General features: G+C 39.6%; 3 protein-coding genes across 3 annotated transcripts in view; 1 reads left to right on the top strand and 2 right to left on the bottom strand.

The window, feature by feature from the left end:
- Window positions 1-7,324, bottom strand: part of PEX1 (peroxisomal biogenesis factor 1) — a 36,545-nt gene extending 29,221 nt beyond the window's left edge. Inside the window, exons 1-6 of the mRNA XM_063126931.1 lie at window positions 7,091-7,324; window positions 4,441-4,584; window positions 2,648-2,731; window positions 2,314-2,428; window positions 1,458-2,227; window positions 264-383 (exon numbers count right to left, since the gene is read on the bottom strand). Of these exons, the coding sequence (XP_062983001.1) occupies window positions 264-383; window positions 1,458-2,227; window positions 2,314-2,428; window positions 2,648-2,731; window positions 4,441-4,584; window positions 7,091-7,204 (1,347 nt within the window). The 5' untranslated portion in view covers window positions 7,205-7,324. The remainder of the gene's footprint in view (window positions 1-263; window positions 384-1,457; window positions 2,228-2,313; window positions 2,429-2,647; window positions 2,732-4,440; window positions 4,585-7,090) is intronic.
- A 250-nt stretch (window positions 7,325-7,574) lies between these two features.
- RBM48 (RNA binding motif protein 48) lies at window positions 7,575-18,320 on the top strand. The gene is made up of 5 exons (XM_063126752.1): window positions 7,575-7,752; window positions 9,534-9,724; window positions 9,925-10,070; window positions 10,894-11,438; window positions 18,112-18,320. The coding sequence occupies exons 1-5, from the start codon at window positions 7,627-7,629 to the stop codon at window positions 18,202-18,204; spliced, it is 1,101 nt and encodes a 366-aa protein (XP_062982822.1). The 5' UTR covers window positions 7,575-7,626; the 3' UTR covers window positions 18,205-18,320.
- A 177-nt stretch (window positions 18,321-18,497) lies between these two features.
- Window positions 18,498-23,810, bottom strand: CLXN (calaxin). The gene is made up of 6 exons (XM_063126763.1): window positions 23,684-23,810; window positions 22,767-22,922; window positions 21,404-21,508; window positions 20,172-20,323; window positions 19,486-19,590; window positions 18,498-18,613 (listed from the first exon to the last, which is right to left on the bottom strand). The coding sequence occupies exons 1-6, from the start codon at window positions 23,739-23,741 to the stop codon at window positions 18,563-18,565; spliced, it is 627 nt and encodes a 208-aa protein (XP_062982833.1). The 5' UTR covers window positions 23,742-23,810; the 3' UTR covers window positions 18,498-18,562.
- Window positions 23,811-24,357: the final 547 nt, after the last annotated feature.

Below are 24,357 nucleotides of genomic sequence, written 5' to 3'. Positions count from 1 at the left end.
ACTTGTGTCAGAGCGGAAGCAGTTGCAGCAGGAAGGAAGATGGAGTGGTATCCAATGTTAGTCTAATTTCAATCCCATTCATTTCAATGGGCCTACTCTAAACCAGACTAACACAGGATACAACCCTGTAGATTTAAGAATTAAGATTTTGGAATACTTTGTGTTAAAAAAGCTGTATGAAATATTACGTTCCCAAACTCTAAACAGACAGCAAGACACTGGAAACAGCTTAGCAAATCATAAGTCCAAGAACACAAACTCACTAAAGTCCTTTTGGGATGTAGTCTAAGAGATGTTGGAATTTTAGGTTCTGAATTCACTGAGGTGATTCTGACAGCTGCATGTATTTCTATATGTAGTCTCTTTCTCAGCTCTTTAGGTATCTGAAATACAGTTAACGAAAAACAAAAAAAACAGCAAAGAATAACAAATGCTTAAGAATATTCTACAAAAACTTTTACATTCCATTGAGGTATTCCCACCAGTCCTCCATTTGATGTGTATGTAATTTAAGAGCAGCTTGCTTATTTTTCAAATGTATGTAAAGACTCCAAATAGATTTGAAATGTTAACAGCTTTCTGGATGCTCTGGGGGGAAAGGCATCCTTTCAGTTGGTCAAGACCATATTTGTCAACTTCTATTAAGACACAAATACAACTCTTCACTCATGTTTGCTGCCAGGAGTTACAGGAAACACCACTGGTGGGCTGAGTGAAGAATCCTTACCTCATAACATCCTGACTGTTTGTTTCATTGTATTTTAAATGTATTTTAAGCCACCTCAAGAACTTAAGACAAACTAGATAAGTATCTTTTTTTAAAATAGAATTATTTCACAACTATTTATTCTAAAGCTGGTTTGGGAAATGTTCCCTACTGGTATCAGTGGAGCTATTCTAACAGCACAATTCAACACTTGCTTAGAGAGAGAGAAAGTCCTACAACTTCCAGCATTCTCCAGCCAGCACTGTAGGACTTTTTTCTAATTAAACCACTGCTAATTGGTTTAATTACAAAAACAAAGGACACCAGTTCTCTGGTGCTCATAGGCACAGTTGCTAATTTTTCAACAGTTCCATGGGCGCCATCACAAAATGGCTGCCTTGAGAGTGTACTGATTTACAAAATGGCTGGCATGATAGATGTGGCCAATTATAAAAAACCCATTTCACAAAAGGTAAACTCTTTCTTTGCCAGTCAACTCTCTCTCTCTCTCCCTAATATATCTCTTTCCCAACACAGGCACATAGAGAAAGAATGAACCAATAAACCAGAGAGAGACAGAGAGAGAAAGAAAGATCAGAACGCAGACCTGGGGAAGGGGGGAGAAAGGGAGGGGAAACAGACCCAGAGAGACAAAGAAAGGAAAAGAAAGAAACAACAGGCTCATTTGACTTAAAATCTTTTAAGGCACTTATGCAATGGTTCTCCCACAGGTTTCTGAAATTGGACTAACCCAAACTCTTCCAACATGCAGTTTCTCCACATTATTATTGCATATTATGTCATTCTTTAGTTCCTCAAATCCATTCCATATTATCTGTACAATAGTGTTCTCATTGGATTCTTGACTTCTACTAAGGCTGGGTTGCTTTTGGTCTTCTACATTGTTCATCTGATTTTCTTTCTTTGTCATTAGATTCTGCTTTGACTCTTGATGCTGCTGTCTTGGAGAGAGTAGTTTATTAATCTTCCCGTAAGATACTTTAATATTAGCCTTTAAAGGAGGGAAGTCTAGATTCCATGGAAAAACATGAACGGTGTTGTATTTCTGGACTGTACACGCTGCCAATGTACTTTGCACACTGGGGGGCTGAGTCTGACATACTCTGAAAATAGAATCCATGTGAATCAAGTTTAATAGGCTGTCTTTGACTGTATCCAGTTCACCAGTATCACAAGAAGCTCCCTGTTTCTTGTCAGGAGTGTAAGAGAAAAAGTTCCCAATTAAATTCCATATGTTTGGCAGGACATTTGCACTTGATGACACTTTTGTGTCTGATTTATGCTCTTGGATTCCCATATTTAAATTAATTTCTTTGGCACACAGTTCCTTAGTTGTTTCTCTTGGATCTAATTTGGTTTTAGGAACATTGTCCCATAAAGAGTCACTATTTGCAGAAGGCAGCACTGTGGTACTTTCTTCATACTGACGGATTTTAGGGCGTATGAAAAGCTCGGTGCGAGCTTCAAGTCTTCCATAAAGAGCAGCTGGTTTTAAGGTAACTGGAATTAAAGGGGAAAATATTAACATACCTGCCACTTTACAAATATTCCTTTAATGCTGTAGAAAAACTTGCATGACTACTTACCGATCTGGATATAAATGCATATGTGTTGTTCAACCCAAACTGGAAAGATAGCTTTGGGAAACACAATTCGAATTTGATCAAGAAGTTGGCTTTCAAGTGAGAAGGCATGCAGCTCCTATAATAATACAGCAAAATTTTAGAAAATATTCAATATTAGAACTTGCCTGTGATTCATGATGAAATTTAAACATAAAATTGGACTTGAATCATAAAGATAGAATGGAAAACTCTTATACACAGTAAACATTAGAATGAAAAGGAGGAAATGAGACTGAAGAACATCACAATGTTTTAAAATCACTAGGAGAATTAAACAAGTTAAGTGTTTTATTACCAGTATCTCCCAATCGTCTGCTGAGAGGGGTTCCACTTCTACTTGTTGACAGGACAAGACTTGGGGACATGGCTCGAGGAATATCTAGTAGACAATAAACCTTGTTGAAAAAAATACTCTCAATATTTACAAAAGCAAAATACTGGAGACAGTGGCTGTATTCAGACAACACAATAGTCAATGGTGGGTTAACAGTTAACTCCACAGTTGATTATCGAGGGGGTATTCCCCACACGACAACATGATTATAATGAATCATGGTGTGGATTAATGCCAGTGTCCAGGTGACTATTAGACCATGGTGTGTTTGATTGACACATCCCCCCTCCCCCTCCCCCGGTCCTCCTGCTGGTATCCCATCAGCTATTGCGAGTTCTGCCTGCTGGACTAAAGCAACCGCTGCTTTGGTCACTCTTGCCAGGGGACTCTACAGCTGACGAAAATAACCAACTGCGTGCAATGAAACAGTCAACGGTGCCTAACACAAATAATCAACTCTGCACAGCACTGGTTATTTGCATTGGTTATTTTGGCCGAATAACCAACCGTGGTGTGAAAAAGTCCCAACAGACAATAACCAACCATTGATTATTTAACCCACCATTGGTTATTGTATCATCCAAACCCAGCCAGTATCATCTAATTAGAATGTAAGCCTAAGCGGCAGGGTCTTGCTATTTACTGTTTTACTCTGTACAGCACCATGTACATTGATGGTGCTATATAAATTAATAATAATAATAATAATAATAATAATAATAATAATAATAATAATAATAATAGTTGAAAGAAACGATGAGAAATCATGAGGTTGCTGGCAGTGGGGATAAACCACAGGCACTTGCCTGTCTCACTTGTGCTGGCATCAAGATGTTGAGCCATTTATGTTTCAGCAGTGTTGTTTGTTCTCCCTGGAAAACCTACAAGCCATTTTTCAGGGTTCTTCAAATTTAAACAATGGTTTGCATTGCAGTTCAGGACACTTCCAAAGACAAAACAGCTAGGGAAAAAACCTAATGGTAAAGACATTTCTTGCTCATGCATTGATTAACTCAACAAATTGTAGACAAATTATCCTGTTCCGGCAGAGGTGTAATTCAACGTAACAATTTCTTTCTGGATTTAGGTCCTACATGCAGAAAGACATGCTGTGCAGGAGGGGAAAATCCCTACAGTTAGCACCGGGGACTGTACATACAAGTGTTGTCAGTTCTGATCACCTTGGGTGGCGGGGAGGTTGATTTAATTCAACATTATCCCCCATCACATACAAAGCAACTCACTGTTTGTTACTAAGATCCTTGTGCACAGCCCAGTGCTGCACAGAAGGACCTTGAGTTTGGGGGCTCTATCTTTTGCAGGTACAAAGGAAACAAAAATGTACAAACGAACTAATAGAAAACATAAGGCAATATACTGGCATGACAAGTTCTGCAGAAAAAGCACTCTGCACAGCATACACAATTGGCATTGCACTAAAGGTCACTTACTCTAGCGCTATGTCACTGGTGTAAACAGAGCAGCAGTGCTAGACACTGCCCAAACAGAATGGCATATATTCAAAGCTACTTGTTTCTTTCTTTTCAAATATTTTTGTCTTGATCTCAGTATTACCCTTCATGTTAAACTCCAGCTCTGCAGTTCAGGTTTGCCGAAGTAAACCTTTACTTGCATGCAAATTTCTTTACTATATAGAGATTGACAGTATCAGATGGAGACCAATAGTTATGGAATATATTTTCATAATTTCATATCCTATTCCAAGTATGCAAATAAAAGTTTGCACTTCAAACCTGCTGTCCATCTTTGATGCCAAGTCTCTCTGCTAGTTGTCTGCTTATTTCAACGACGTTTCCACCACATTGGCGACAATGTCGGATTTCTGTCCAGCCCAAAAATATAGGAGTATTGTCCCAGGAAGCTTTCACAGCCTGATCCTAATTAATTTCAAAGAAAGTTGACTGATGTTAAACAGTATGAATAGCATGTATCATTCACAATTCTTTTTCTGGCTAACGATATGTGAACACACATCCAGCATCAAGCATTATTCAGGAAAGGGGAAGTTTATAGGATGCACCCTTATACAAATACCCATCTAAAGGTTATTAATCTTGTATAGAATATGTTCCAATCTCATTATTGTGTAGATATTTTCTATGGATGGGCTCCCCCATCCAGTACAATGGAGGGGAGAGATCCACGTGTACAAAGGAAGGGCTGCATGAATCAAATCCTTCCATTGAAATAAATGAAGAACCTCTATGGCTGGCATACTTCCACACACAACTACACTGTTAAACTTGTAGGTAACAGCTCAACTATGTCAATGATCTTCCATTTTATACAAACTTTACTTACTGTCATCATGTAAAATAAGAAATTCAAAATGCATTTCATCCCAGCCTATTTTAATACTAGTATGAGATAGGGCGGACTAATACCAATGCTGTTGCAGTGTCAAAACACCTAATTCTGCACAGCAAACATCCCCCAATATTGTATGAGGATCTACAGTGACTTCATAGGTAGATGTTAATGACAGGAGTACAAACTTGTGAAACACTTCTTTGAGGAAATGTTTGTAATGTTCAAATGAACAAGAGCAGGAGAAACAGTGGTAGCTGGGGCCTAGGAGACGAAGCAGTACTGCATACCAGAATGTAGGACAGGACTGTGTGTGGCAAGAGGAAGAAAAAGCAGCAGAGGCTAGGAGACTATTTTGTAGGTTGAATTGGGGTTCTTGGTGCTATAAAGATTCTGATACACAATTCTACTACTTAAACTTTGGCTAGTGCCGAGACATTGCAGAAAACACTACAGACGTGAAAGGAGTTTTACACTATATATCAGTTTCCTAAAGCAAAGCATTTCTTCTCCCAGTCCTAGAACCAACTTGCACTGTACAACTTGCACACTAGAAGTATTGAAGAGGCAGCTGGACAACCATCTGTCAGGTATGCTTTAGGGTGGATTCCTGCACTGAGCGGGGGTTGCACTCGATGGCCTTATAGGCCCCTTCCAACTCTACTATTCTATGATTCTATGCTGTTCCTTTTTCTTCCCAACATAAACCCTAATCCAAGCGCTGTACAGATATTTATGGCAAATCAAACTTTTGTCATATTATGAAAAATCTGGGGATTCCTCAAATGCTTATTAAGGATTCTTTAAAAAGAAAATCAGTAACTGCAGACATGCTCGCCTGAAAAACAATTTGTGCATTACTTCCAAATCCATGTAATTTGCAGCAAAGATTAGCACTGGACATCTAGAGATGAGCCCCAGGTAACAAGGCCCAACAAGTCTGGCCAGAGTCCTGCATGAACCAAGCATGTATCTTCAATAATATGCAGTGATTCCTTGGCAAAATCAGTTGATGGGGAGGATGTTCCTGAAGGCATAGTGTTTTAAAGTGATCGCTCTAGATTTTTCTAGGAATTAGTAAGAACAGACAAGAACATTTAGACAGACAGCACACATATTTTCTTGGTTTTATGAAGTTAATGGAGGAAGCTAAAACCTCAAGTGTTAACTAACTTCAGTGTCAGATGTTTATTTGAAATATATTTGCAAAATGGAAGAAAATCATCTCACATAGCTCTTTACACTGATCAAAGAGTTCATTCCATCAGCATGACCTGGTTTCCTTAGAAACATTATAATACTGCACATGTCAATATGGCATGGCAGGTACTGTCACCAATTATGATCTAAACAGGCAAAGAATTCAACTAGCATTAGAAAGAGAAGCAGATAGAGATGTCAGGACAGATTTAGGGAATTTATTCCTTTACTAGCTGTAGGAATTTGAACAAGAATTTCAGTTTCTCACTTCCACTTCTGAAGTGGTATAAACAACAGCGAAACATCAACCTTATACATAATGTCACTCCACTTTCTACACCAGGGGTGAGGGAACTTGTGGCCCTCCAGGTATTGTACTCCAACTCTCATCAGTCTCAGGCAGCATGGCTAATGGCCAGGGATGATGTGAGTTGTAGTCCATGAGTATCTGAAGGGTGACATGTTCTCCCTCCCCATTGTTCTACATAGTTAATAAAGGGACACACAAGGGGTTCCCACTGTATCCAGCAGCCTGAAACCACACTCCACAGTACCAAGATGCTATAGAACAAGGAGAATTCTGAGGCCTCTTGGTGTTGTCATAGTAACAGGATGCTAAGGCGACCATGATGGTGGCTGCCATGAGGGGAAAGTGGGCACCTGAAGGTTGCCAAAAAAGACGATGAGAGAAGAGCGTAAATGCGAGTGAGCACATATAGGGGGGAAATAGGAGAACTTCAACATCACTAGTCACAAGGGGCGGGGGGGGCTTGTGAAAAAATAAAAGGCAGCACGAGCTCGGGGGTGGCGTATCCGAGTTCCCATGATCCTCTGCCCAGGCCCCGGATGAAGCCACCCTTCCCCGCGTTCCTGTACCTGCTGCAGACGGAGGCTGGAAGCCAACCCAGGCGGCAGGTGCAGGAAGCAATCCCGGGCGCCGCTCAAGGAGACGCTCACCGCGGCTACTCCAGGGCCACCCACCCCCCACATGGTGGCCGCGGCCTAGGACCATCCACAGCCCGTAGGACTCGAGGCAGGCACCTCAGAACCCATCTGCATGGACTCGCAGCGACTGGCGATCATGCTAACTGTGGAACTAGACTTCCTGCATCTTCGCCCCCGGTCCGCCCAATGAAATCGTTCGGCCCACCCTCCTTCGCTTGCTGTGATTGGCTAGAGTGATTCGGCTCTGTGTTGTTTCCTGGCTGGATTCAACTTTCACCCGCTTCTCTCCACCCTAGAGCAAGGCCCAATGAAAAGCGCAGAGACGCATCTATCTCAACCGGATTGGCTGTTTTAGACGCGGGGGAGGTGAGGCAAGAGAAAGTGAATGACGGTTGGAATATGCGACGAAGGGGAGTGATGATAGATGATGGTTGGGATGTGCGACAAAAGAGAGAGGTGATGGAAAGATGGCGGCGGTCGCTGAGATCAGTGATGGGGGTGAGGTTGGCGGCGTCTATCAGCACCACGCACAGCAAGCGATATGTGCCTCGCGTGCCAGGTATCGCGAGGGGCGCAGGCCACGCGCGGTGAAGGTAAAGTCGGGATGATGGTGGTGGAGGGCGAAAGAACTTGCGTCTGTTTAGCTCCCTGACCCTTATTATTATTATTATTTATTTATATAGCACCATCAATGTACATGGTGCTGTACAGATAACACAGTAAATAGCAAGACCCTGCCGCATAGGCTTACAATCTAATAAGTTGTAGTAAACAATAAAGAGGGAAGGAGAATGCAAACAGGCACAGGGAAGTGTAAACAGGCACCGGGTAGGGTGAAGCTAACAGTATAGAGTCAGAACAAACTCAATATTTGAAGGCTATAGGGAAAAGAAAAGTTTTTAGCTGAGTTTTAAAAGCAGTGATTGAGTTTGTAGTTCTCAAGTGTTCTGGAAGAGCGTTCCAGGCGTACTGTTAAGGGTCCATAAGAGCTCTGCTGGATCAGGCCGCTAACTGGTGTTCAGTGGTATACTGCCACTGAACAAGGAGGTTCCGTTTAGCTCTGATGGATATTTGCTGTTGATAGATTCGGTTTCTATGAATTTCTCTAATCCACCTTTTAGAGGGCTAGAGAACTATTCCGGTTACTACAGGTGTGAATTGTGCCAGTTGTTGGACACATTTTGTGGTAGCTGTAAGGCTTATGTGATTTCTGTCTAGATTTTGTTATATCAAAGGGTTTCCCCCCCAAGAAAATAAGAACTTCTTGCTTGTACTTGTGGCCTGTTGTTTTTTTCCTTAAAGGAGAAGTACCATAGTATTGTACATAGTGGATTATAATTTTCAAATTATTAAATAAACACTTTTCAGTTAGGTCATGCTGTATATAGCATATCTCAATTTACTGAATAAACAGTAACAAATACAATTATCTGTCTCAGTTTAGATGGCATTTTTAGGATTAGCATATATTTGTTGGATATACTATTGAGCTTTTATTCTACAAGTTGTGTATGAGCTGTCTTCAGTATTGCATAGCCCAAGGTGGTTTTTTTTACTAGTTGGTTATCTATGCTTTAAGATTAAAATAATCATATTTTGTTTCTACTTTGTAGTACTGAAATAGATTTTTATGAATTGCTTTACAATAGAGTTGCTTGTGCAAATAATTGAGATCAAAATAGGTCACACTTAAAATGTTAAATTCAAGAGTTAAATGTAGCACACATATAGATTGTTTTATTGTCCAGATGTTTTAATAAATTAGCATGGGTTTTTGCATGTTACAGTTCATTTCATCAGATGCTGTAAGTAGGACTGAAGATTAGTGTATCCCCCCATGCACATGTGCATGGACGGTGGGTGGGTTAGTACGGGACCCATGTGGTGGGGTAGGAAAACCACTACAGGAAACCTATCACACAACCACGAATGATGGACCACTTAGCACTCCCTCCAGCTTGGGTCCTGTGTCATCCTTCTCCCACTGCCATTGCTATGCGATGGCTACCATTGAGAAAATCCGCACTGGCAAGAATATTGCTTTCTATGGTCAGCCAGGTTTTGGTTTTTTGTGGAGTGGCCAAATGGAACCACAGGGATCCCATCACACAACATGGGAAATACACCCCGCTATCCCTATTGCAGAAGGGAGGTAGCAGGGGTGGGTAGTTGAGCCATCATGGGGGAGGGGAATCCCCCCAGCACATGACACACTAAGCCATTGCGGGTCATGCTTTTGAGAGGTCCGCAGTAGCTTAGTGTGACATCTGAACAGGACTATACTATTTAATTTTTTAAAGAAAATTTAGCAAGCAAGGATTTGAGAGTGATGTATTTATTACAAAGTAAGTATTAATCCTGCTGTGTTTTTCAGGTATACACAGTCAACTTAGAATCTCGATATTTGTTAGTACAAGGAGTTCCTGCCTTGGGGGTTATGAAGGAATTAGTTGAGCAATTTGCATTATATGGCACCATTGAAGAATATAATCCATTAGATGACTATCCAGCAGAAGAATTTACAGAAGTTTACCTGATCAAGTTTCAAAAAATACAGAGTGCAAGGTATTGATAATTCAGGAATAATAGCCTGTCTTCACTTTACCTTATGATCTTTAGTAGTTTAATGTTGAAATTTTTGTGAAATACCAGTTGTGAACAAGTCACAAAGTGTTTTTTTGTAATATCATAACTGAATATTGTCATGGGCTTAAAAAGATTTTTAAAAGTTGGGTAATGTTTAACATTAACTTTCACTTTGTTAGGATAGCCAAAAGAAAACTGGATGAACGGAGTTTCTTTGGCAGTTTGCTGCATGTGTGCTATGCTCCAGAATTTGAGAGTGTACAAGAGACGAGAGAGAAATTACAAAACAGAAGAAAGTATATAGCAAAAATAACAAGTAACAAAGGTTTGTGGCTGTACAGTATTTTTAAAGTTAATTTTTTATTTTATTTTTTGTTTGTATTCTCTAGGTAAATCTTAATTCCTCCTATATTATTTCGCCTCTGCCACAGTAAAGTGTGCTACAAGGACAAGTTAGGAACAAACAATGCCAGACGTTTCTGCAAGATGCAGCTTGAAAAGTAGTTTTATTAAAATAATTCTGTCCCTTGAACAAGTGTATAAAGCTATCTTGCTACAAGAATAGGAATCACCCATCTGATCTGACAGACAATATATGAAGGAAAATTTATCCACTGATTCCCCAATCTAGTAAAAAGTGTTTTGGCTCTCTGGTACATATCTTTAATGGCCTGTTATCCTGGTTCTTACCATGGTAAACTCTGGGCCAAACAAAAGAACTTTTTGAACTGTAAGCTGCAGCAGGGCCCCAAAGCAGGGTTGGGACCTATTCCTGGTCTACTGTGGTCCTAATCCTGCTCAGGGATCTCCAGAACAGCTGGTTGCATTTTTAAAATAATGCATGTTAAATGCAAAGATGCATTTAACATCATCTTTCGTTTGGCCCTCTGATGTGATTGTGGAATGAAAAAGTATTCAAGGTAAGGAGTATGAAGGTGACCCTTCGTAGACCTAACTTAGGCATAAATTAAAAAATATATTTATTTCCTGTTGGTGTACCAAAAAATGACACCCAAGGCTGCTAAAAAATCATGTAATGTTCCTCATAAGTTTCAATATGAAACTTATCTTGAAGTAAGATTAATATTTGGATGTGATCTAGATATTAATAATTAAATGTGTTTAATTTCTACAATTTTATCTTTAAGAGCAATTGCTGGTGAAGAAGCAGGATTCTAATACAAGATTTCAAAAGAACATTCAGCTAGACACTTCTGGATCATATACAACTGAGGCAGCCACTAGTAACTGGAATCTACCCACATGTGTTCATGACCCTCGCCAATCATCCTGTTGTGAACTATCATTGAGAAGTACATCATCCCCCTCAGGAGAGCACAGTCAGAGTATGTTAGCAGCACCTCAGTCTATTAGTCACTGTACTAAAACATATGACTATTTTAATCAGAGGACAATAATAACTCAGAGTCTGCAGCAAGGAGTACATAACACATCAGCCTGCCAAAGAAAGCTTCCTTGTGATAATGGACTTGGAAGATTCATGCCCCGAACAACTCAGTTGCAGGAACGAAAGAGACGACGAGATGAAGACAACAAACTTTCCCTTTTTGGAAGAGACATTAATAGTGAAGAAATTATTATTGGTCCAAAGTTACCAGAAATACCTAAAGTAGACATGGATGATGACTCACTGAACACCTCAGCAAACTTCATTCGTAATAGACTAAAGGAGGTATGCTATAGTAAATTCTCATTAAATGTTTTCAAAATGTATACTAGAATCATTTGTTTGGAGGTGATAAATTGCCCTTCTGTGTTGATTCTATAAACACATCTATTTGGGAGAGGGATAAATACTCCACTTTCTTGTTCTGGATAATCACCATTTCATTTTAGTACTGTGAAGCATAAGGAATGCTTCTAAAACTGTCCACTATGTTTCTGGTTTTTTGGCATTTTCTCTTTAGGTTGGTCTAAAAATAATTAGAAGCAACAACTTTTGGGATAAAGAAGTCCCTTTGTATGATAAATAATTACTCCTCAGAATCAATCAGATTCTGAAGCTGAGTGCCTTTTTCAGTTTTCAACCTTGCATAATGAATAGAACACTTACACTACAGTCATAAACATTTACATGGAAACAGTCCCCTTTGATTTCAGTGGAAGCTAACTTCTACAGAAATGTGCTTAGGACTGCACTTTTAAAACCTTTTCATACAATGTGTTGTGCATGGGAGTTCATTCTTCTTGCATACTGTTGTTACTGTGACTAGGTTAAGAACATAAGAAGTGCCCTGATGCTGGATCAGACCAAGGGTCCATCTAGTCCAGCACTCTGTTCACACAGTGGCCAACCAGCCATCAGGCAAGGACCAACAAGGCAGGACAGGGTGCAACAGCACCCTCCCACCCATGTTCCCCAGCAACTGGCGCACACAGGCTTACTGCTTCGAATACTGGTTCACACAACATGCTAACCTATGATGATTTATTTTTTTGGAACAACACATGATGGGTTAGCGTGTTCTCCGTGGGATGTTCTCCCCCACCCCAGGACGTTACTTCCCCCAAATAAGCCACCTAATAAGGGTTATTTGGGTTAGTGCGTTGTCTTGTCACACCAGCAGGGATTGCAGAAATCTCCTACAGAGCCCCTTGGCAATAGCAGCCAAAAATGCTGCTACTGCTCTGTTTCTCTCAAGCAATCTCTATTCCTGCCACAAAGGAAGCTGGGATACCTACCCAGCTGGGTGGGAGGACTACTGCCCTTCATAACTGATATTCTACATGTGATACTATGTGTTTGAGAATCTGCTTCCAAATATAAAAATGTATCTCATGAAGTGGTTCCTTGCCTATAATCAGGTGAGTGACAGTTAAATGAGCGCTAAAATAAGTTAAATTAGACTTTGGGAGATCTTGAGGGAGATTTATTTTATTATTATTTTTGTAGACCAAAGACAGATATACCGCTTGAAGAGCTTTAGTGGCTGTTCATTTCCCACAAATTAGTGAATGACAGCTTGTAGTCCTTGAGCCAAATCCATTTCACAGAGGGCTGCTTGTGCAGTAACATTTACCTCTGACATGTCTCCCTCCCCTCTGATATAATGCTGCCATCTGAAAGCTGCCTGGGCCTGTTATCCCACCTACTCAGGGGGCTTATTTCTGGGGGGGAAGTAGAGTTATAAGCAGAAATCACTGTTGCAATGGCTATGTATGTTCTTAGCAGTAGTAAAAGCACACTAAATGGAAGATAGGTTAGTTAGTGGAGGACAGAAGAAATGAATGTGCAGGGTCTTCTAGTGAGCCATGCAGAAAGAGGCAGTGGAGAAGGAGAGGAGAGGCCATGTTTGTCAGGTTTTTAACCTGTGTAAGTTTTTGCTGGAACTAGAGACCTAAGAAGAAGTCATCTCAAGACTTTGGAAAGAGGCCAGATACACATGTGGAGAGTATCTGGGCAGAACAGCAAATTAGCTGATGCAATCCAGTGTTCACATTACATGAGAACACTGTGATTGGTGTTCATTTGTATAAATATGTTACTGATGGGGAATCAGTGTGGAGAGTTTGGCGAAAGAATATTGGAGAGTTTGCTGGAGCGTCATTCTGTATTTTACTCTGTATATACTTGTAAAGTAAACTTAGATTAGTAGTTAAAGCTACTGTGTCTGAGTGCTTCCTTCTTCATTGGACTGTTTCATCTGCTACCTGGATCCTCTGGTTCTGCTTGCATTATTTGCACTCTGTGCATGCTCTGCTGGTGTGAAACACATCACCCCCCTTTGCAGGTCATGGGCCCAGATTGCTCAGCCTGACTAGAGGTGTTCCAGTGTGGTGGCAAATTGCTGTTGGAGTCCTGGAAGTGAAGAAGAGTCTTCTCAATCTGCAGCCTGGTGAATGTTGTTGCTGTTTGCCTAGGAGGGGCTAGAAGAAAGCAAGTAAGACATCTGTGTGCAGTTTTTTGAGATGGCGTCAAGTATGGCGTTGGGAGGTTTGTCCCTGAGCCGTTTGAATGAGCACAACTATCTGGCGTGGAGCGTCAAGATGGAGCAATATCTCCGGAGGGAGGATTTATGGACAGTTGTCAGTAATCCCCCTGCTCAGCCAGATGAAGGTGAACAGAGAAGCATAGAGAAAGCTCTAGCCAGCATTATTTTGTGTCTGGAAGATAATCAACTTGTACATGTTCGTGGGTTGGTGTCAGCACAAGAATGCTGGAGGAATCTCCGAGAGATTTATGTGAGAGATTCAGCCGTGAGCAAGGTCACGCTAACGCGGAAGCTGTACAGAGCTCAACTGCAGCCGAATTCCAGTGTGTCTGAACATCTCAACATGATGAGGCAATTGTTTGCAGACCTGGAAGAGCGAGGCATGACTTTTACTGAATGTCATAAAGTCTACGTTGTTCTCAGTTCGCTAGATGATTCATGGGATAGCCTTGTCATGAGTTTGGAGGCTATGCGTGAAAGTGAGCTGACGTTACGATTTCTGACCGGCCGGCTGTTAGAAGAAGAGCAAAAGAAGCTTGAGAAGCAAACTGCTAAGCCAAGAGAAACTCCCACCAAACAAGCAGCTTGTGAAGATAAGGAGCGAGTGTTTGCAGTGAGGCGCTGTTTTCGTTGTGGTTCCACAGAGCATCTGCGAAAGAATTGCCCTAGCCAGACGGAGAAGCATGCTTATTCAGGCAAGAAAAAGAAAACTGCAAAACCGAAAGTCTCCGTGGTCAAGGCTGTTGAAAATGACCCAAAAAGCACATGGCTGATGGACAGTGGTTCCAGTCAACATATTGTGAACAATAAGGGGTTGTTTAAAAAATTGCATCCTACCAACCGGGACTATGTTACGTTGGCAGATGGCAAAGTGTCAGTTGTTGCTGGAGAAGGACCTGTATTCATTCCAAGTTTGGGTGAGACTGTGAACAAAGTATTATGTGTGCCAAGTCTTGAGCATAATTTGTTAAGTGTGTCTTGTTTAGACCATGCAGGATACAGTGTAATGTTTTCAAACAAAGAATGTAAAGTGCTCAAAGAAAATGAGGTTTTGGCTCTAGGTGTACTGAAAAACAATCTTTATGAAATGTTGCCCAAGGGAGAAGGAGGTTCTAAAGATGTATGTTCTGTATTTAGCAACACACCTGTACATGACAATTGTATACACCTGTTGCATAGACGTTTGGGACATGCAGGGTTCAAAGTACTGCAGAAAATGCCTGATATGTGTGAAGGACTTAATTTAAAATCTTGTGAAAAGTATTTAGACTGCAGCACATGCAAATTGGCAAAGTCAAAGGTTGCTCCAATATGTAAAAAGAGTGACAGAGTCACCAAGCAGATTTTTGAGCTGGTGCATGCTGACTTGATTGGTCCCATGTCTAAAACACTAGGAGGGGCGAGGTATGCTTTAATCCTGGTGGATGACTATAGCAGATATGGTTTTTGCTATGTTATGAAGAACAAAAGTGAAACGTTTGAAATTTTCAAAAATTGGCAAAGTTGGGTGGAGAGAAAATTCTCTACTAAGGTAAAACAACTTCAAAGTGATTTTGGAGGGGAATTTATGTCTACTGATTTTCAGAAATGGCTAAGGAACAAAGGAATCTCAGCCAGACGTAGTGCCCCATATTCCCCATGGCAAAATGGTGTCGCAGAAAGGCGAAATGGCGTTCTGCAAACCATGAAGGATGCCATGTTGGCTGATTCTGGACTAAAAGCACATTTTTGGGGTGAAGCACTGCTTACAGCAAATTACATTGTAAATAGACTGTGGAGTACAGCAGTTAACAGTAGCCCATATTTCCTAATGTTTGGAAAAAAGCCATCACTGTCTCATTTGAGAGTGTTTGGTAGTACTGCTTGGGTACATGTTCCAAAGGCTATTAGGAGGAAAGGACAGTTTAAAGCCAGGAAAATGACGTTCTTGGGGTATGCTCCAGGTTCAAAGGCATACAGGTTTTATGCAGACAATGGAGAGGTAATTATTTCCAGGTCTGCTGAATTCCAAGAGCAATGTAATTGGGAACGTTTGCATGGCAGTCAAGTGTTTTTGCCAGAGAGTAAAAATTCTGAAAAAACACAACTAGCGGAAGAGCAAGCAGCTAGGTTAGATAGCCAAACTTCTTTAAGTCCAAAGAAGGAGGAGGAGGAGGCAGCTACAAGTTCTTTTGTCCCCAGAAGGTCAGAAAGAAGTAACAAAGGCATTCCACCTGATCGTTTCACAGCAAGTGAAGTCAGGGTTTGCCAAGTGAGCTATGAGCCTGAAAGTTTTGAAAATGTACTGAAGCTCTCAAAGCCAGAGAAAGAAAAATGGTTTGAGGCCATGGATGAAGAAATGAAGTCTATGGCGAAGTACAATGTTTTTACCCCTACAATGCTACCTAAAGGTGAAAAAGCAGTAGGTTGTAGGTGGGTTTTTAAGAAAAAATTCTTGCAAACAGGAGAAACGAAATACAAGGCAAGACTTGTTGCTCAAGGGTTCACACAAAGAAAAAATGTAAATTTTGATGAAGTTTTTGCACCCACAGTAAGAGCTGAATCTATGAGAATTGCATTAGCTCTGGCTGCAAAATATGATTGTGAAGTTTTTCATTTTGATGTGAAAACTGCTTATCTGAATGCAGAACTAAAAGAAACTGTTTTCATGGCCCAAATTCCAGGGTATGAATCTCAAGTGCCAGGTTCTGTATACAAATTAAACAGGGCAATTTATGGTTTGAAACAGTCTGCAAGAAATTGGAACCAATGTTTGCATGAAGCACTTGAATCATTGGGTTTCAGTAATGGAATAGCAGATCCATGTTTTTATACAAAAAATGTAAAAGGTGAACAAATGTGGCTACTGACATTTGTTGATGACATCTGTTTGATTGCCAGAACAAAAGCCCAGGTTGAAGAGTTTGAAAAACAATTAGGTAAATTCTTTGAACTAAAAAATTTGGGTCAGATACATGATTATCTGGGAGTAGAAATCACAAAGAAACTAGGGGTTTATGAATTAAGCCAGAAATCAAAGATCAGGAATCTGCTTACAAAGTTCAACATGGAGGAGTGTAATGGTGCCAAAACCCCCATGGTGGCAGGATTTCAATGTAATGATCAAGATGCAGAATTTTGTGATAAGGAGATATACCAATCTGCAATTGGAAGTCTACTATATCTGGCACAGTGGTCTAGGCCAGATATAGCAAATGCAGTTGGCATTCTAAGTAGATTTGTTTCAAAACCCACAAATAGTGCTTGGCAAGCAGTAAAAAGAGTATTTAAATACCTGAAAAGCACTATAGATGTGTCATTAAAGTTAAAACCGTCAGACACATTATTTTTAGAGTGCTATGTGGACAGTGATTGGGCTGGTGATACCCAAAACAGAAAATCCACTTCAGGAATTGTGATAAAGTTTGGAAACAATTTAATTGGGTGGAAATCCAGGAAACAAAGTCTGGTAGCACTGTCAACTTCAGAAGCTGAGTTTGCTGCTTTATCTGAAGTCTGCACTGAAGTAATTTGGTTTGTACAATTACTAAAAGATATAAAAGTGCAGGTAGAAACACCAGTTAAAGTGTTTGAGGACAATCAGACTTGCATTCATATGGCAAAGTCTGAAAGAATGCATACAAGAAGCAAACATGTGGACATTCGTTACTGCAATGTAAGACAAGCTGTGCAAGAAGGATTAATTGATCTTATTTACTGTAACACAAATGAGAATGTTGCTGATGTACTAACGAAGCCTCTAAGTGTACATAAGCATATGAAATTAATCAAACAGCTTGGAATGATAAGTTAAATGTATATGTATAAATTCTAGTTTCAGAAAAAAGGAGGGGTGTCAGGTTTTTAACCTGTGTAAGTTTTTGCTGGAACTAGAGACCTAAGAAGAAGTCATCTCAAGACTTTGGAAAGAGGCCAGATACACATGTGGAGAGTATCTGGGCAGAACAGCAAATTAGCTGATGCAATCCAGTGTTCACATTACATGAGAACACTGTGATTGGTGTTCATTTGTATAAATATGTTACTGATGGGGAATCAGTGTGGAGAGTTTGGCGAAAGAATATTGGAGAGTTTGCTGGAGCGTCATTCTGTATTTTACTCTGTATATACTTGTAAAGTAAACTTAGATTAGTAGTTAAAGCTACTGTGTCTGAGTGCTTCCTTCTTCATTGGACTGTTTCATCTGCTACCTGGATCCTCTGGTTCTGCTTGCATTATTTGCACTCTGTGCATGCTCTGCTGGTGTGAAACACATCACCCTCCTGACAATGTTGCACTGAGTCATCAGAAAAATTGCTAACCTGACTCCCTGCTGTACATTGTTCAGTTATCTGTCTGAATGATCTAGAGCAATTACAGAAGGTATAAACAGAATGTACTAAGTTTAGATTTTTTTCTCTCTCTCCAAACTAGGTTGTGGTTCCTGTTCAGACTCCAGACCTATCTGGAGGGAGTCCAGTGAATAGTCAAACAAAACCAGTAGTGAAGCAGAGAAGACGAATATAAATATTCCAGATAGCATATTCTATGTATTAAACAGATATGGCTCTGACTGCTTACACAACAACATTGTATGGGTTGATCTGACAGTAATAAAACATTTTTGTACATTCTATTTAATAAACTATCTCTCTGCTGTAATTTGTTAACTAAATTTTATGTAGTCCCATTATTTTTGGAATCCCTATAAATATGCTACTACGTAAGAAAGTAAGTATATCAAAACATTTTCCATTAATCTTTCTACTTTAGAATGCTTGTAGGAAAAAGAAAGTGTCTACCGTGCCTCCTTTACTTAAAAAATAAAATAAAAAATAATGGTGTCTTTTCATAGTAGTTCACACAGTATATTTCACTTGCAGAGCTACAAATCAGGAGTATCTTGGAATGCTTGTGCCTCAAATGCCATCCTGCACTGTAAAGTAAAACATTAGAAAGATTTTTTTAAAAGAACAAAAGTATATAATAATGTATAGTTATTAAAATTTAGCCTTGCATAACATGAACAGCACAGAAGCCCACCCACCCAATGAACACTATTAATTTAAAGGTAAAATCTCAATCCTGTCATTTTATATTTGGAATCACATTGTGGCCCTGCCCACCCTACTTTGGAATGCAGTCCCCAAGACCTTTGCCAGACTGGAATTCAACTCTTTCAACTGAAAAAGTTTCCCACACATCTGGTATAGATGGTCTGATGACTGATTAGCTTCAGATATTCTTGTAATGTAAACATATTCTTTGACTTTTTATTAAGCTAAACTAACCTTTCCTCCTTCAATGTCCTTTCATAAGATCTCCACTTGAGTTACCTCAGTTTTGTGATTTGTAGCTTGTCCAGTTTGAATGTATTGTATGGACAAAATTGCAATATGTCGATGCAATATTTTGAATGAAGCCTTATAAATGTCTTATAGTGAGCTTACTAGTCTACTAATTGGAAAAGCCGTGAACGATAAACCATGGGCTAGAGCCAGATTTAAGCTGGATCAACTGTTCTGAGGGAAGTAGACTTCCCTGCACCCTCATTCCCACGGCAGCTCCTCCAGCCCACTGAAAAGGCTACACAGTGTCAGAAGACCCTGGTGAATGGGGTGAGCTGAGGTTTGGGTTCCCCCCACCCAAATCGAGGGGAAGGAACTTCCAAGCAGTTATTCCTCTTGTGGAATGCAGATTGTGGACCTAACCCCCTGTGATTATATTCAGTAGATTCAGGATATTTTATTAGATCTGCTATTTATTACTTATAGCAGGTATGTGTTCCAGTCTAAATTACATAAATACCTTCATATCAGGTAAACATGGTCCAAATGCTTCTAGAAGGAGATTTTCCTCTCTTACAGCCTTTTCAAAATCAATGTAAGAGAGTTTGCCATCATGGTCATAGTCCTACAAAAAAGCGTAGGTATTGTTAGCCAATACAATTACTGCATTTAGGCTGAAATACCATTCATAATGTGGGGGCAAGCCTTATTGAATAGAGGTGACTTCTGAGTAGACATGCATAGTATTGCACTGTCAGCATGCTAGTTACTAGCAGCTAGTATAACAACAAAAATGTTAAGATCCTGTTGCACAAACTCCTTTGTTGATACTTTTAAAATATTTTTCTGCTGCTGTACCAACTGCTTTAATTTGCTGCTACTAATGAGTGTAATGAACAGAGATGGACTCCTGGATATATATTTTTTAGTTATTCTTGGAGTGATTGAGTCCATTTGTGCTTCTTTTTCATCTCTTAAAATTTTGGCTATATCTTATCATACAAAAACACTGCTATTGGTCATTCATATTAGATGTGAATGCAATATATACATTGGTTTTGAGCCAGACTTAGTCATAGTTGGAGTAGGTCCATTGAAACTGATGGGACTTTAATTATGAAGTTCCATTAATGTCAATGGGACTCTAAATATGATTAGATCTAACCCTATATATCTGAGAAGCGATGTCTAAGTTATGATACTTACCATTTTTTTCAGTGTTATTTCGACTAAATCTTTAATTCCTTCATCAGGATCTTCTTCTGATGGCTGTTTTAGCAGACTGTTCTTCAGCATATGAAACATTTCCTCCCGTGAAATATATCCATCACTGTTTAGGTCATAAACCTCAAAGCAGTCTTTGGAAAAGATAACTGAGTTAATGTAAAACATGCATTTCAAACAAAGCATATTTCAGGTAATAAGAAGAGGACTTAGCAGTTACTAAATTATATTTAAAAGAAAGGCTGCCAAGATCTTCTCTGCTGAAACATGTTTTAGGGATTTTGTGGTGCTTTCCCACCTTACTTAAATTGCCACATATTCATGATTAAATATATATTTGCTTTAATCAACCTAACTGCATTCCTTTCCCCCCAAAGCTGAACACTTGCTTCCACAATAACAACTTTGCTTCCTGTTAATTCATAGTTACATTTCTTTTACATTTGTTGTAGGATCATCCATCTTCCATTAAAAAATTATGACTTCTCAATACTAGACTGTCTGATCATTCCCAAAATTGACATATATCTGTAGTCAGTGGCAAAAGCAATACAGTTTATGAATAAAGAGACAACAACAAATACTTGTAAAAGAATAGGTGCAAAAGGAGCTAAATTATAAATGGCATCAGTTAAAATAGTGGTCTGTGTAATGTTGAACTTGAACTTCTACTGGGACAACCTTGATTCAAATCATCACTCAGCCACAAAGCTTATTAATGATTTCAGTCTTGATGCTGTCATTGTTTTAAAGCAGGATGGGAGGAATATGTGGCCCTCCAGATGTTGTTGGATTGTAATGCTGAGGGATAATGGGAGCTACAGAGCAAAAACATCTGGAGAGCCATACATTCCCCACTCCTATTGCACAGGATTCATTTTTATTATTGTTTATACTGTATTCTCTTTTATTGTAAGTCACCTTGGTTATTTTACAATAGAAAGGTGGGTTATAAATATAAACTAAAGTAAACATAGCCAGTCACTTTCAGCTTCACCCATCCATAGGATTGTCATGAGGATAAAAGTGAAGAATGATAAGACATATATACTACCCTCAGCTCTCTGAAAGAAGTTGTGAGATAAAAATAAATTAAAATGAGTGATACAATATTTCAATTATTAAAAGCAGAGTACTTTATCAATATGCTTGTCATTTAAATTCACTTATTTTAAGACTATCATGAAACCTTGCTGCTACTATAGAAACCTTACATTTCATCTTTTCTTCGAGTGTCCCCCGAAGAAATATTGATAACCCTTCCACCCATTCTGTTACACTGACACAGCTGTCATTGTCTTTGTCAAAAGCACGAAACACTGAAATGAGAAGAGAGGTTATTGTAAAAGTGTATTTCAAAATATTTAACCAAAACACTCAGCTGCAGTGCAATCTTATATATCGCAATTCAGAATTAAACTTCATTAAGTTCAGTGGGACTTACTCTCAGGTAAGTGTGTACATGATTGCAGCCTCTGAGTCTATGTGTGAGGCTTAGATATACATGGTTCAATTAAGATTTTATCTCTCAGTCTTTTGTTCATCACACCCCAACCTAACCTAATATAAGCTTAAAGAGAGACAGAATGGATTTATATCCCCATATATTCCACCTAAGCTCTAAGCAAAAATAAATAGGGAAATATAACCATTTCTCCGCTCCATTAAAGTATGGACATTTTTAATTGTACTCACTGAATTGTTCCTTTGCTGACTTCTACAGTAGAATAATACTCTGATCACAAACATGTTTAGGACATTCTTGCTCTCAGAAATACTTTCAGAAAGAAAAATGGTAAGAACTTTTTATTTAGTTTTTACTAGCAGCTATACAATAATTCCTTTAGAAAGCTCAAAACCATTGTATATACATAGTCCAGGATAAAAAAAAACAGCACAACTAGTTTCACACACTAAGAGGGAACTGACACATGGCAAACCATGAGGGGATTTCAAAAGCAGTTTCTGATATGCCATGTGAGGGATGGAGGGAAATCTACTGTTCAAAGTAAAAACAAATCCCACTGATCTTGCTCAAACCCTTGATAAAATAGTTATTTTGGACACTAGTTACAATTCTGAAGCAATTATTTGTCACCAAGTCTGAGTTTTAAAACATGGTTATGTAATTTTATAACCAGAGCTTCTGATGACAGCTGCACCATGTTTCATATTTTTAATGCTACTTCTCTTGATTGTTTCATTACAGCAACAGCCACACATATCTCTCGACAGCAATGACTGTTGCTCATAATGAGTTGTATAAATGTGCCCCCCCACCTATGGAATTCCCTACCTCTGGAGGCCAGGCAGGCACCAACTTTGTATTCCTTCCGACGGCATTCCAGGAAGACTTCCCTTAATGACCAGCCGCAGTTTATTTTGCACTTTTTCTTTTAATATGTACTTTTAATGTGTTTTTATTCTATTTTATTTTGTCCATCGCTCCAAAATTTTGAATGGGGAGTGGTATATAAATATTGTAAATAAAACAAATAAATAAATAAATGGTGTCTCCACCGTTTTAGGCCAATAGTGCAATCTGGTGGATTTTATTGGGAATTTATTTAATCTCACCTCTGTCCATAATCATGTCATCTGTCATTCCAAATGTGACATGTAGGATATTTCGAAATGAGTTTCGGTCTAAACCAACGACAGCATGTCGGTCACTTGGCTCCACTCCCAAGTTGTTGAAAAGTTTTATGAGACATTCCACTTCAAATTTGTTGACTATAAAATAAGTAAATAACAATAATTAGAATAAAATAGTACTAGTTCAGAAGAAAAGCTGAATTGTCATATTTATCACACTAGAATGCTTTCCTTAGGGAGACTTGCCTGGGACTAAGTCTGATACTTTCAGGAAGATTGTTTTAGTTGGTTTTTATGCTGATTCTGCTGTTGTACTGTTTGTAATCTTTTTTATTATTATTATTTCAGTGATGTTCACCACCCTGGGAGCTTTCAGAAGAGCAGCAGCTAAATCTTCATAATAAATAATACATTTCATAAGAAGCTTCCAGTAACAACTTTAACAGCGTTTTTACAGAGTTACATTTCTTGGGTTTGATATGGACCTGTGTCATATGTGCTTATTAACACATACGTTTATTGCAATATTATTACATTTTCAGCCTGCCCCTCCTTAGAGGTGGTCTGGCAATCCTAAATACGCAATCCTATGCATATTTAGACGGGAAAGAGTCATACAATTCTGTCTAAATACAAGGAACCTGAGGTCTGCTAAACATGCATAAGTTTGCACCCTTATCCTCTGAACAACCCTGTAAGGTAAGTTAGGTGGAGAGTCACTCAGGGAGCTTCAACGACAAATAGAAATAAGTCGGGTCTCCCTTGTTCTGGTCCGACATACTCAAGGGCATGAATGGAAGGGCAAAATATACGTTTAAAAATGAAATGAAAAGAAACATCTGGCTGGATTTAATTAAGAAGAGGAGGTGTGGGATAGGGAAGCCTGCCTCTTTACTCACAGTGCTTAGCGCTTTTGCACAGAGAGTCGGAGAGCTTCTGCAGCTTCTTCCTGTTCATCCTGAGCTCTGCGGCCTTGGCGGGTCCCCGGCGCCTCAAACCACGCGGTTGCCGTGGCAACAAAGGCCTCCGGCCGCCATGGGGAACGGAAGCGCGGCGCAGAGGCGACCACTCCCGCGGCCCAGTCGCAAATCCTGGATTTCTTCCCACAGTCAAGCAGCCTAGTCGGTCTTGACTCGCTTCACACTCGCTCCACTTTGGATTACGGCGTCGCGTTTTACAGCGCTCAGTATAGCAAACCCAAAAGGGAAGGAAACCCATAGGGAAAGGGAGGCTGCGGAGTGGTGCGGTGACCATGGGGACCAAGAACGCTGAAAGAGAGAGGCAGGCAGGCCAAGATCATCCGGGGTGGGAAGAGAAATATTGGATGTCTTTGGCACCGCTCTCCACAAGGAGCTCGCCCTCTCGCTTTTTGGAGTTAGTTGAAGGAAAGCACTTTTTACATATACATGTAACTAAAAATCATAAACTGGCGATTAAAATACGGCTGCAACCATATACACGCTTCCTTGAAAGTGAAGATCACTATTTTGTGACATATTTATTGATCCTAATTCTTGCCCTGCTTTCCAGTGATTTTTGGAATACCCCATCGCCTCAAAACGGATGTCTATCA

The sequence above is a fragment of the Elgaria multicarinata genome, chromosome 1, assembly GCF_023053635.1.
Source record: "Elgaria multicarinata webbii isolate HBS135686 ecotype San Diego chromosome 1, rElgMul1.1.pri, whole genome shotgun sequence".
Lineage (NCBI taxonomy): Eukaryota > Metazoa > Chordata > Lepidosauria > Squamata > Anguidae > Elgaria > Elgaria multicarinata.
The sequence above is the reverse complement of the archived record's forward strand: the minus strand, read 5'-3'. Positions and strand labels throughout refer to the sequence as shown.

Bases quoted from the DNA above. Each gene is read 5' to 3' on its own strand.
- RBM48 (XM_063126752.1), top strand. From the start codon at position 7,627: ATGGCGGCGGTCGCTGAGATCAGTGATGGGGGTGAGGTTGGCGGCGTC. The intron at 7,753-9,533 runs GTAAAGTCGGGA...TGTGTTTTTCAG, and splicing joins GCAGGCCACGCGCGGTGAAG to GTATACACAGTCAACTTAGA. The intron at 9,725-9,924 runs GTATTGATAATT...TCACTTTGTTAG, and splicing joins CAAAAAATACAGAGTGCAAG to GATAGCCAAAAGAAAACTGG.
- CLXN (XM_063126763.1), bottom strand. From the start codon at position 23,741: ATGAACAGGAAGAAGCTGCAGAAGCTCTCCGACTCTCTGTGCAAAAGC. The intron at 22,923-23,683 runs GTGAGTAAAGAG...CTTATTTTATAG, and splicing joins GTGCAAAAGCGCTAAGCACT to TCAACAAATTTGAAGTGGAA. The intron at 19,591-20,171 runs GTAAGTATCATA...GCTTTTTTGTAG, and splicing joins AAATAACACTGAAAAAAATG to GACTATGACCATGATGGCAA.